At 55.2% G+C, this 12,400-nt stretch overlaps 2 protein-coding genes across 3 annotated transcripts in view; both read right to left on the bottom strand.

Annotated features, from left to right (window-relative positions):
• Positions 1-1,671: 1,671 nt before the first annotated feature.
• Positions 1,672-5,115, bottom strand: Kcnj11 (potassium inwardly rectifying channel subfamily J member 11). Its single transcript, XM_041635465.1, has one exon. It carries the CDS (start codon positions 4,265-4,267, stop codon positions 3,095-3,097), a length of 1,173 nt encoding a protein of 390 aa, XP_041491399.1. The 5' UTR covers positions 4,268-5,115; the 3' UTR covers positions 1,672-3,094.
• Positions 5,116-8,219: 3,104 nt separating this feature from the next.
• Abcc8 (ATP binding cassette subfamily C member 8) overlaps positions 8,220-12,400 on the bottom strand; it is a 71,010-nt gene continuing 66,829 nt past the window's right edge. For both annotated transcript variants that reach the window (XM_041634460.1, XM_041634543.1), the window contains exons 34-39: positions 10,949-11,027; positions 10,651-10,759; positions 10,185-10,288; positions 9,407-9,540; positions 9,113-9,175; positions 8,220-8,431 (exon numbers count right to left, since the gene is read on the bottom strand). In XM_041634460.1, coding sequence (XP_041490394.1) covers positions 8,294-8,431; positions 9,113-9,175; positions 9,407-9,540; positions 10,185-10,288; positions 10,651-10,759; positions 10,949-11,027 — 627 coding nt within the window. In that variant the 3' untranslated portion in view covers positions 8,220-8,293. The remainder of the gene's footprint in view (positions 8,432-9,112; positions 9,176-9,406; positions 9,541-10,184; positions 10,289-10,650; positions 10,760-10,948; positions 11,028-12,400) is intronic.

Raw genomic sequence — 12,400 nt, 5'->3', positions numbered from 1 at the left:
GCCTCCCCCTGGTGACAAGAAGCTGCCCATTGAAGATGTCAGGAAGGAACCCACATGAATGACAAATCTGTAAAGAGGCCACCTGCAGGGGGAGAGAGGGTGCTCTGTAAGCTTGGGTGTCATCTCAGATGGGACGCCCCCTGGAGATGTCCATCCCCAGGTGTCAGACCCGAATGGGTTTCCAGTTTACTTTGCCTGTTCATTCCCAGACCAACAAACAGTCCCCGAGGAGAAGAGAGCAGCGTGCCCCCCCCCCCCCCCCCCCCCCCCGTGCAACTCAGACCTCATGCTCTGGAAATGGCACTCGCATGCTGAGCTGGGGACCGAGCACTGCTGTGTGTCCCGCCCCAGGCTGCACTATCGCTGCTTGACTTCTCACAGTGTGGACTTCAAGGCAAGAGAGATGGACGGGTGTCCATGCAAGTGGAGTATAGGCCAGTGAGGACCCTGTGCTGGCGTGGGTTCTTTGGGCATGACAGAGACTGTCTCTTAACAGAGTGGTCCTGCTACCACTCTCAAATAAGGGACTTCCAGGCTTCCCTGAGCACATTTCCCCTCTTATTCTTAACTAGCAATACTGACTGGCTACCTCTTCAAGACTTGAATTTTCTAGTTTCTCTCTGAGCTAAACTTTCAGGCTTGGGACCTCTGATAGTGGAAATCAATTCCAGCAGACCGTATTTTCTGGTTTGGTTTAGGTCTTCTCTGTAGCCAGCAGGTGGCACCATAACCTCATTTCTACAGGCTTCAATCTGTCTTATCAGGGAGATGGAAGGAAAGTTATTTGGAAGGGCCGCCTAGGCTGCTGCTATTCAGCAGATTTTGCAAGTGACTCTAGCTCCTCCCTGTGGCTTCAGGCATAACTAGAGCAGAGTCCCAGGCGGAGGCTACACCTGATTTATAGATCCCAGCCCTGAGGGGGCTTTTTTTTTTTAACCCTTTCTCTCTAAACTGGAAAAAGCTAGTTCTGCTAAGGTGGAATCAGCACTGGGGACTGTGTGTGAAGGAAGAGGGCGAGGAGAGGATAGTTCAGAGGTCAGATTGGTAGCAGCAACTTCCTGGCTCACCCATCCCTGCCTCCGAAGTATTCCGAGGCAGCTCCTCCCTGTCTAGGGGCAGCCATCTTTAGCTGGCTCTACCTGTAGCCCTGGGTTGTGGTCAGGTGCACAGCCCATCCACCCACAGTTCATTCTCTCACTGATCATCTACTTAGTTTCAGACGCCGACGTAGCACTAACCTGGAGAGGACATACATTTAGGGATGGGGAGGAAGACCCTTAAACACAGGCAAAGAAGATGGCCCACGTCACAGAGGAGAGAAGGGCATTTCTCTCCAGGGCTGGTCAAGATGAATCATTGGCCTGGGGTTTTTATTACTATCAGCAGAGGAGACCATCCTTGATGAGGAGATAGGGAGCCACAAAATATCCCACTCAGTAGTGAAGATCACAACTCAACCCACTTTGGCGGCTATGGAGCAGGTGACAGGCAGGCGGACATCAGTGAGGGGGGGCAGAGACAAGGACACCAGCCCTGCAGTCCAGATATGAACTGGGAGGGGCACCACGCAGGCAGAGCAACGCATCACCGAGAGGCAGTGGAAAAAAACACCTTTTTGCCGTTAACATACTTTTAGTGAGCTTTCCCATCACGTGGCTAGTTCAGCAGCAATCACAAGAGTTAGCATTTATTGAATACTTGTTATGAATCGGCACTTCTGAAGCATGTTACATGTGCTTTTCCACCTGCTCCGAGTCAACTCACTGAGGTAGGGACTGTTAACATGGATGAGACAACCGAGAACAGAGTCATTCGCCGGGATTCAGGGTGTGAGCTGACCCTACACTAATTAGCCCACACCTCTCTGCCCCTCCCTGTGGTACTTCCGCCCCCAGCAGAGTCTCAGGAGGGAGGCCAGGCCCTCACTTCTGCTGTCTGGTGGAGGTCAACCGGCTAAGGTGGCCAGACAGACTGAGTTGGTGGGAGGAGGAGCCTGAGGTGGGAGGATGAAGCCCTCCCGAGGTCAGGGAAGAAGAGCCTGCTTTCCGGGCATCCCTGCCAGGGCCATGTGGGGTGGCAGACGCTGGCAGGGCCCTCTTTTTTCCAGCAGCATGCCCTCTGCCTTACCACAGGAAAAGCCCCGAGTTCAGGCCGCAGGCGGGAGGCTTTATTGAGAATGGGGCAGTAGAGTTCTGGGCAAGGACACATGACCCTGCTCTGAGAACCCAGGCTCAGGGCCTTGCCTCGGGGAGCTCTCTTCCCTCCCCGCTGAACTTTCCAGTACTTCTTTTTCTAGCAAGTGAGATAAGCCATCCCTACCCACCGGCATCCTCCAGAAGCCGTGACTCACAGCTACCCGTGGGGAGCCAGGAGCAGAGTGTGCCTGGACTGCATCTTGTATGGCAGGCACAGGACCCTTCTCAGCACCCCACTTCCCAGCCTCTTGGGGTAGGGACAAAATGAGGCAGTAGGTGGGACACAAGATCTCCAGTCATTTTCCCCCTGCTTTGTCCCCTTCTGGCAGCAGTGTGCCCTATGGAGGGCAGCCTGGGCAACCGTCCTGCCCTGCCTGTGTGGGCCCCTCAGCTCCCACACTCTCACACTGGCCTCCTCCTCTGACTGGCAGGGATTCTTCAACCATCTCTTTTACAAGGCATGAATAGGGCTGGGGCCTGGCCAGGTATTTCTTAGTGGCTACAGAAACAACAGTAGATACCCAACTTGGGGGTGGCTTTCCCCCAGTTACCTGTCGTGAAGGGTCAAGAGTGACTTTGAGACCTTAACTTTAGGAGCCCTGAACCTTCTATAGCCTCCCGAATGTTGGGGAGAATGACAGGGGTAAAGCCCGTTCTGAGCTGGGAGGAGCAGGAACAAAAATAACCCGGTACAGGCTCCTGCTGGGGCCAGAAATAGCATAGTGACAACTGCCTTGTAACACCCTGGGCACACAGCGTCAGGGAGGCTGAGCCCAGGAGGGTCTTGTCACACAGCAGACCCTCACCTGGCCAAGGGGCTCGCACCCCATCCACTCTACATACCATACTTTACTCTCCATGTGCCCACATAAGTGAGTGGGGGCCCGAGGGACTGCAATTTAGGACAGGGAATCCGGAGAGATGCTAAACTTGGGCTTGGCCTTCGCCACAGCCACACTGCGCTTGCGCAGAGGCCCCCGTGCCGAGGCGAGAGTCAGGGCATCCAGCAGGCTGCGGTCCTCATCAAGTTGGCGAGCTGTGCAGAGTGGTGTGGGCACTTTAACGGTGTTACCAAATTTGGAGTAGTCCACAGAATATCGGCCGTCCTCCTCGGCCACAATGGGAACAAAGCGCTGCCCCCATAGAATCTCGTCAGCTAGGTAGGAGGTGCGGGCCTGGGTGGTAATGCCTGTAGTTTCTACCACGCCTTCCAGAATGACAATGATCTCCAGGTCTTGGTGGTGGTGCAGGTCACTAGGAGCCAGGTCGTAGAGAGGGCTGTTGGAGTCGATGACGTGGTAGATGATGAGCGGGGCCACCAGGAAGATGCTGTTGCCACCCACGCCATTCTCCATGGGGATGTCCACCTGGTGGAGAGGCACGACCTCACCCTCAGGGCTGGTGGTCTTGCGCACCACCTGCATGTGGATGGTGGCGCTGATGATCATGCTCTTTCGGAGATCTCCCACGCGAAGCATGAAGCAGAGGCGGCCATGGCGCAGGGTGATCACAGCATGCTTGCTGAAGATGAGGGTTTCTGCTCTCCGATGGGCCTGAGCCGTCTTCATGAAGATGCAGCCCAGCATGATGGCGTTGATCATTAGCCCTACGATATTCTGCACAATGAGAATAAGGATGGCCAGAGGACATTCCTCTGTCACCATGCGCCCGCCGAAACCAATAGTCACCTGGACCTCGATGGAGAAGAGGAAGGCAGATGAAAAGGAGTGGATGCTTGTGACGCAGGGCACAGTGGTGCCCTCTCCGGGGGCCAGGTCACCGTGGGAGAAGGCAATGAGCCACCAGACCATGGCGAAGAGCAGCCAGCTGCACAGGAACGACATGGTGAATATGAGCAGCGTGTGGGGCCATTTGAGGTCCACCAGCGTGGTGAATACATCCTGCAGGAAGCGGCCCTGCTCTCGAATGTTCTTGTGGGCGACGTTGCAGTTGCCTTTCTTGGACACGAAGCGGGCCCTCCTCTCCCGAGCACGGTACCTGGGCTCTGTAGGGTCCTCTGCCAGCCGGGTCAGCACATATTCCTCAGGGATAATGCCCTTTCGGGACAGCATGGCTCCGTTGGCCCCAGGAAGGGGCTTCCCCCATGAGGGGCACTGCACTGACCTGGTCTATGGTCTCTTTGTGGGGTCCCCTCTTTGGGCTCTCTCCTCCTTGGGCTATCCTAAGCTTGTACCACCCTCTCGCCTGAAATGCCCCCAGCTAGGTCCTGCTTCTCTTTACACCAGCTTCAAATGCCGGCTTCACCTGCTCCTTGCTTACTGAACCCCCCAAACCAGCCTGCGCCTACCTGGCCCTGGATGCCCGCTAAGCTACTTACCACCACCCCTGAACCTCCCCTGAATTCCCTTTCCCTGGCCCAGCCTTTCTTCTCAAACCACCTCAGAACTTATCACCTCCGGGTCTCCCAGTTCACCAGCCCTCACTCGATCCCCCGCTGTTCTCTGGTCTCACCCACTCTGTCCCCTCCAGACTCCAGCTTCACTTTTTGACCCAGTCTCCCCTCCAGGTGTGTCCCCCGATTTTCCACCCCATCTCTCCCCTAGCGCCCCCGCCGCTCTCCCCGATCCTCTCTAGCTCTCGTCCTCTCTGTCTCCTTGGGATCCCGCGCCCTTCGAGTCACCCTGCCACCAGCTGCGCTCGGGATCCCCTCGCCCTCCACCGCCCAAGCCCCCACTGGCTCCGTGTCGCGGCCTCCCTGCTGCCCTGCCGCCCGCCCGAGGTCTCCGCCGCTCCGTCCCCGCCCCGCCTGTCGCTGCCGCACCTGCTCCTGCTGCTCAAGCCGCGGCCACCTCCCTGCCCCCTCCCACTCCGGTGCTCACTCCCGGCCGGCTTCCCGGGCTTGTGTCTGCCTGCGAGCCGGTCTTCGGGCGCCGACCCAAGCGAGGTGGGGGTGGGAGGCTGCGGGCTGGGGGCTCCCGAGAGCAAGAGCAGACTCCGCCGCCAGGGGGCGCCAGATCGGCTCCCGAGCGGAGGACTGGGACGGGCCTGGGCATAAGCCCCTCCCATAGAGGATTCTCGTCCCACCCTCGCCTGCTGCCATCCTCAGCCAGTCTATCGCGCTTTCTTCTAAAGCGTTCCTTTTGCGAAATTCTCTTAGTTTGGCTCAGTAGTTCCTGGAGCCCTGACTTCTATTTTCCCCAGGCCGCAGTTGGCTCTTACCTGTCTCTCACACAGCACTTGATTCCCGGGGAAAGAAGGCAGTGAGAGTGACTGATTCAGTCCTGAGGCTGGGATGAGATAAAACAATAGCCTCGGGACTCCTCAACTAACTATTCTTCCATTTGAGAGTTATTCTTGATGCTACATTTGTTTGTTTATTTGTCTGTTCACCTATTTGAGGCAGGATTTCTAGTAGCCAAGGTGACTTCACACTTGCTATCTAGCAGAGAATAACCTTGAACTTCTGATCCTCTTGCCTCCACTGCCAGAGTACTAGGATTGCAAGGGCAGTGGCTACCACCCCTGAATTTTAAGAGGACTGATTCTGCCGCATTTGCTTTGTACTCTGTACGGTTTCAGCCTGATTTCTTCCCCTTTAACCATGGGTGGTGGGGGAACCTGGGTCTAAAGAGCTGGAGCACAGAGGGGGTGACTGAGGTTATTGTCGAGAAAAGTGGTTATGTTTCTCTTGCGGATGTCACTATAGAGCGCTCCCTGAAGGTTGTTGGGTCACCTATAATGCAAAGGCTTGTTCTGGGATTCAGATTCTTTTAGACAAACCCAGCCCCCTCTGTGACTTGCGTGAGGGCTTGAGGCAGGGGCTAGAGTAACAATGGTACTGGGAATTCAGAACACCACAGAACATTTTCATATTGAGTTGGGGTCGTTCAGAGAGAGAGAGAGAGAGTTGTCTTCTTTCTCTCCAAATCCACCTATAGGTTGAGTGGCCCCTGTGACAAAGAATGAGATCAATACTATACTAACTGGGCATTATACCCAAGGCAGAGAACATCAAACAAGTTGAGTAGAGACTAGGAAGTCCAAGGACACAGTTACACGGGAAATCTGAGGCCACTTCAACGTTTAGTCATCAAAAAAGGACCCTTGGAGAACTCCGGCAACTTTAGCCAACTTTCAGAAGTCCCTGGGGGAAAGGAGGAATCACAGGTAGGTTTGCTTGGCCCAGTAGGTACTACCAGGATAGGGTGGAGCAGGAGCAGGCTTTGATGGGCATATGCAAGAGTCTGTTCTGATCATAGTGACCGGATATGATATGGCCTACATGGTGGAAAGATAGAAGTCTGAGCTGGTGGGCCATTAATTAGATCATCGCGGAAGGATTTGAACCAGGATGGCCTTGGGCATGCTCTTCCTCTGCAGCTTCCTTGGAGTGTGAGTCCTTCACTGGCAGAGCAGAGCTCCTTAACCCTTCCTGTGTCTGCTCCTGGAAGTCCCGAGTGGAAGGAACTGCTGGTCCCACAGAGGCATCTTAGGGCTGACAAGGCAGGCCCTGCCCTTCCGTATGCCCTTAGCTAATCCCTGCCCCAGGAGATAGCAGGCTGATTCCCAAATCCCCATATCCCCAAACACTGTACTTGTCCAGATCTTTCCCCCAGAAGCCTATCCCACACGCATGGCCCTAGGATTAAGGGTCTTTGATGTCTCCCTACTGCCTTATCCCACCACACCCCACACGAACCACTTGGCAAGCCCACTTCCGCTGTCACTTCTTCATGATCCCCGCCTCTCTCCACCCCTCTTTCTGTTTATCTAATTTCTTCCCTCTTACACCCGGCACGAATCCTGCCTTTCCCAGGCAGCCTGCCAGGCTGAGCTCTCCCTGACTGAGTTCCCCCGGCTCTGGGCACTTCAGCCTTGCCGGGCTCCCTCTGGTGACTGGTGAACTTTCCTTATGTTGTAGAGCTCTGGCCCTCCTGCAGTCCTGAGAGATGAAGACCTAGGTTAGCAAACCCAGGGTCTCGTAAGTCAATGAGGCAATATGCAGGCGGGATGCAAATTATAACCAAATGTACGTAAATGAGCACCTGCTATTTCTTGGTGCCAACAGGGTTGGGACAAGCTGTTGTTTTGGTCTCCTGGTGTCTAGTCCCTGGCATCTTTGAGCCACCACCTGGCTGACTTGTACAGGGACGGCTCAGGGACCACCCTTCTCCCACTTTTGAATGCTTGTGGGGGGAAGAGCGAGGCGGAGATAGTGGCTTGAGATCCTGGCTCAACAAGCAGAGTTATTCCAGAACTCTACCAAATGACTGGGTGGGGGTGAGGGCGTGACCAGGCGAGGCCCTGAGATTCGGGTCCAGGGCTTCACTGGAGTATTGGGAAAGAACACCTCATTTTCCTCCTGATGGCTCCAGGACAGAGTGTAAGCTCAAGCTACTACTGGCTGTCTGTCATCAGACACAAGGGAAATAGGGTTCAGAAATGGAGGCACCATCTTGATGTCACACACCTGGAGAAGCATTCCTCCAGTCACATAACCACAGTGAATTCAAGTTCTTGTTTAAGCCATGTTGAGTTCCTGTTAGAGGAGATGCTGGGTGCGAGACCCCACCATTATAACCCATGTGGGCAGTGCAGAGTCCCAGTTGGATGGCGATCTGCTCCATTATCTGATGGGGCTGCCACTGAGTCGTTAACCCCCTTGCTGTGGACTGAATTCCATCCCTAAATTAGGATACTGCTCCCAGTTACATTCATTTGGGGCCTTGAGGAGATAATGAAGGTTCAGTGAGGTTGTGGTAGGAGCTAATCCAGTCTGACTAGTGACTTCGAGGAACAACGTCCCAGGAGAAACCAAAGCACCTTGGTCTTGACTCTCAGCCTCCAGGAAAGGGAGAGGTACATTTTTTCCTGCAAAAAGCCATCCAGACTGTGGCATTTTGTTACGGCAGCTGGAACTGCCTGATACAGATCAGAAACATGGTTTTGCCTCTGTTCACATGGCATCTTCAAATCTGCTCTGTTTCAAAGGCAGGCTGATTTCTTGCACCCACGGGGTACCCGTTGCCCCTTCCACAGAGCCAAGGCCTCCAGTAGCAAATAATTAATTTATTTACAAATGATTTACACTTAGAAATCCTAGGCAAGCGAGTGGGGCGTGGGGTGGCACCAGCAAGTCACTTGTCCGCACGAACAAAAGAGGCAAATACGCTATCCTTTTGGTTGAGAAGTGTCTCTGGCTTGTCAAACTCCAGGATGGCACCCCTCTTCAGGACCATCACCAGGTCTGCACTTAGGATGGTGTGCACACGATGCTGGGTGAACAGGAGGAGCTGGTGTGTGTGGTGGGCGGGACAGCTGAGGAACCCTGTCCTCCCCCAGCCAGGAGGAGGCCACTATGCCTCTGCCCCGCCCCCACTTCTTTTCTCATGTAGCTCTGACAGATCTGATGCTAACTATGTAGTCAAGGGTAAGCTTGAACTTTTGTTCTCTATTCCTGAGTGCTGGGATCACAGTGTTAGCACCACGCCCCGTTTCTGCAGTGCTGGGGACTGAACCCCAGGCTTCACAGCTGCCAGGAAAGCACTCTACACAGCCCGTCTGTCTCCTGTCTGAGGCGGTGCTTCTAACCTGGGGTGGCTGTGATCCAAACCCTCTACCCTTCTCTCCTCCATAAAACCTTAGCTCAGCCCCCACCGCCCATATTCAAGACTTACAGACTCCAGCTCCAGGCTCTCACTCTCAATGAGAAGCAGCCCCCAGCCTAGCTCACAGGGCTTTAGGCAACAGTCTCTCTTGGAATCCAGAGAAATAGGGTCAAGGCCTGAGGCAAGTACAAGTGTAAATCTCTAGACACCCCAAATTCTGCTGTGCCTTCTGCCAGCTCTCTGGACTCCCTGTCCTGAGGACTCTAGGGTCTTTTCCTGCCTACAGGAATGAGTCCACTGGTGACAGCCCCAAAGGCGAGCTTTCCGCCACACACAATGGCCCCTTACCGCAATGGTGACCACAGTGCGGTCTGCGAAGGCTGTCATCACCACTTTCTGGAGGATGTTTTCCTGTCAGGTGGAGGTAGTAGCAAGTGACTCATCTGCTCGTGGATGGCATCTGGGATGGTTCTGATTCACCCCAGCTCCTAGTTCTATGCCCATCTTCTCTCTGGCTCTAGTCCCAGAGGGCTGATCAGGTTCTCAACACTCAAGGACTGGACCTGCTTTCACCACATACCCCTTTGATAAGAATTAAATGTCTATGCCAGCTGCTCCCTAACATGCCACCCCAGGACCAACCGTAGCCATGTCGATGGAGGCAGTTGCTTCATCCATGATAAAGATGCTGGTCTTCCTCACAAAGGCCCTAGCCAGGCAGAACAGCTGCCTCTGGCCTTGGCTAAAATTCTCCCCTCCTTCCGTGATGATGGCATCTGGAGAGGCAGAACCAGGTTAGTTCTGCTGTGAATAGAGTAGCCCCATGACTTGTGAGATGTAAGCAGCACATGTACAGGGCCCACGGATGCGGCTGTGTCAGAGTGTGTGCAGGGATGATGCAGCCGATACAACAGGGCTTCCACCTGCATGGATACAATGTGCAGTGGCCATCCTGGGGCAGTGCACTGCTGGCCCTGGGCAATCCTGAAGCCTGGGCCAGAAGGTTGAACCAGCGATGCCAAAGCTTGTCTAGCCCCACAGTACCTACACCATGGCTCTGACTGGTCCTGAACTGGAGCAGCATCCTCCCAATAGGTTGTATGATGCCTGTCTTTTATCTGTGTCCACTGTGACTCCTCCCCAGGGCAGGTGAACAGGCAAAGCAGGACTAAAGATACACTGTGATATGGCGGATTTGCTATCTATCTCCCAGGGACCCTGAATGTCCCGTGCTATACTCTGAGCTAGGTGAGTTATGTGACCAGAGGCAAATTGTTTAACCTTTGAACCCAGTATGCTGAAAGGTGGGGCTACATGGTCACCGAGTTCTTAGCTAGATTCAGGACTCCAAACTGGGGGCTCATCTTAGCCATGGGTGTGAAGTTTCCCCCGCAAACCCATCTGCGCAAGGAGCAGTCACCCAGGCCTCCTGGCAGCGCCTTCACCACCAGCTTCAGCTGGGCGATCTCCAGGGCCTCCCACAGTGTGCTATCTGAGCACTTCTTCTCGGGGTCCAGGTTGAATCTGCGGGGAGGCACATAGAGCCCTCAGGGAGCAGGGTTCTCCCTTCATCCCCAGAACAACCTAGTACAGGAGGGGTGCACTGAGGAGCTGGCAGTGAGCTTCTGTGGGGGACCCAAAAGCGCCTGCTTGCAGGCGGATCTCTGTGAGTTCGAGGCCAGCCTGGTCTACAAGAGCTAGTGCCGGGACAGGCATCAAAGCTACAGAGAAACCCTGTCTCAAAAAACCAAAAAAAAAAAAAAAAAAAAAAAAAAAAAAAAAAAAAAAGCACCTGCTTAAGCCTAATGAAGGAGGCCGGCGAGAAGGAGGCCTGCTGGAGACTCCCCATCTGTGCTCAGACAGCAAGGCTGGCCCGGAGCTCTCACCTGATGGTGCCACTGAAGAGGACCGGGTCCTGCAGAATGATGGACAGGCGTGAGCGTAGTGTGTGCAGTGGCAGCTTGGCGATGTCAATGCCATCAATGATGATGCGCCCTGTATGGTGATGATGTCATAGGTCATGTGCCACCAGGGTAGGAGTGGTGCTGGGACACCGGATCCCAGCGAGGATCCCGAAAGGCAATGACTGTCATGGGGCTTCCTCTGACATCCCAACTAGAGGCCAGGACTGAGGTCTTGCCTGGTGACTGTGGGCACACGTGTAGCAGCTAACACACAAATCACCTTCAAACATATCCACCATTCGGAAAAAGGCCAGAGAAAAGGAGGACTTCCCGCTGCCTGTGCGGCCGCAGATCCCAATCTGGAAGCAGAGAAGCAGGAGCACCCTGTGGTCCTGGGGTATGCACGTGTGTGGGAGGTCACAGCACTGTGACCCTGGGGGGCGGGGGTGTGCACGTGTGTGGGAGATCACAGCACTGTGACCCTGGGGGATGGGGTGCACAGGTGTGGGAGGTCACAGCACTGTGATCCTGGGGGGCGGGGGTGTGCACGGGTGTGGGAGGTCACAGCACTGTGACCCTGGGGGGCGGGGGTGTGCACGGGTGTGGGAGGTCACAGCACTGTGATCCTGGGGGGCGGGGTGCACAGGTGTGGGAGGTCACAGCACTGTGACCCTGGGGGATGGGGTGCACAGGTGTGGGAGGTCACAGCACTGTGACCCTGGGGGATGGGGTGCACAGGTGTGGGAGATCACAGCACTGTGACCCTGGGGGATGGGGTGCACAGGTGTGGGAGATCACAGCACTGTGACCCTGGGGGGTGCACAGGTATGGGAGATCACAGCACTGTGACCCTGGGGGTCGCACAGGTGTGGCAGGTCACAGCACTGTGACCCTGGGGGGTGCACAGGTGTGGGAGGTCACAGCACTGTGGCCCTGGGTGGGGGATGCACAGATATGGGAGGTCACAGCGCTGTGGCCCTGGGGTATCTGGTGATGTGGGAGGTCACAGCATTGTGACCCTGGGGATGGGGTGCACAGGTGTGGGAGGTCACAGCACTATGACCCTGAGGGGTGCACAGGTGTGGGAGGTCACAGCACTATGACCCTTGGGGGGTCCACAGGTGTGGGAGGTCACAGCACTGTGACCCTGGGGATTCACGGGTATGGGAGGTCACAGCACTGTGACCCTGGGGATTCACGGGTATGGGAGGTCACAGCACTGTGACCCTGGGGATTCACGGGTATAGGAGATCACAGCACTGTGACCCTGGGGATGCACGGGTGTGGGAGGTCACAGCACTGTGGCCCTGGGCATGTATAGGTGGAGGAAGTCACAGTGTTGTGACCCTGAGGGGTGTGCTGGTATGGAGGTTACAGCATCTCCTCTCATCTTGGTTTTCTGACCAGCTTCTCTTTGGCCAGGCTGGAGCCAGGGTCGAGCTTGCTTCCTATGGTGGTTCAGAGGGGGCTCTCTTGGGGACCCAAGAGTAGAGTACAGGTAGAGATGGCTAGTTGTGCAGGCCTAGGAATGAGTCTGCAGGGAAGACCTGTATCTTGTTTGGTAGCAGTCCAGGAGGGAAGGCCCTGGCGTGCCCCATGTGCACGTGTACGGCAGGACGATGTGGGATGGTGAGTGTGATGTGTGGAGATGTATTGGCTTCTCCACCTGCAGTCGGGCCATGCCTGATCCTACTGCTTCCTGCTTCTCAGGTCCGAAGAGAACTTACATAAG

Source organism: Microtus oregoni, unplaced genomic scaffold (assembly GCF_018167655.1).
Source record: "Microtus oregoni isolate MIOR12 unplaced genomic scaffold, Mior012 000000F_ref0000247, whole genome shotgun sequence".
NCBI lineage: Eukaryota > Metazoa > Chordata > Mammalia > Rodentia > Cricetidae > Microtus > Microtus oregoni.
The sequence above is the reverse complement of the archived record's forward strand: the minus strand, read 5'-3'. Positions and strand labels throughout refer to the sequence as shown.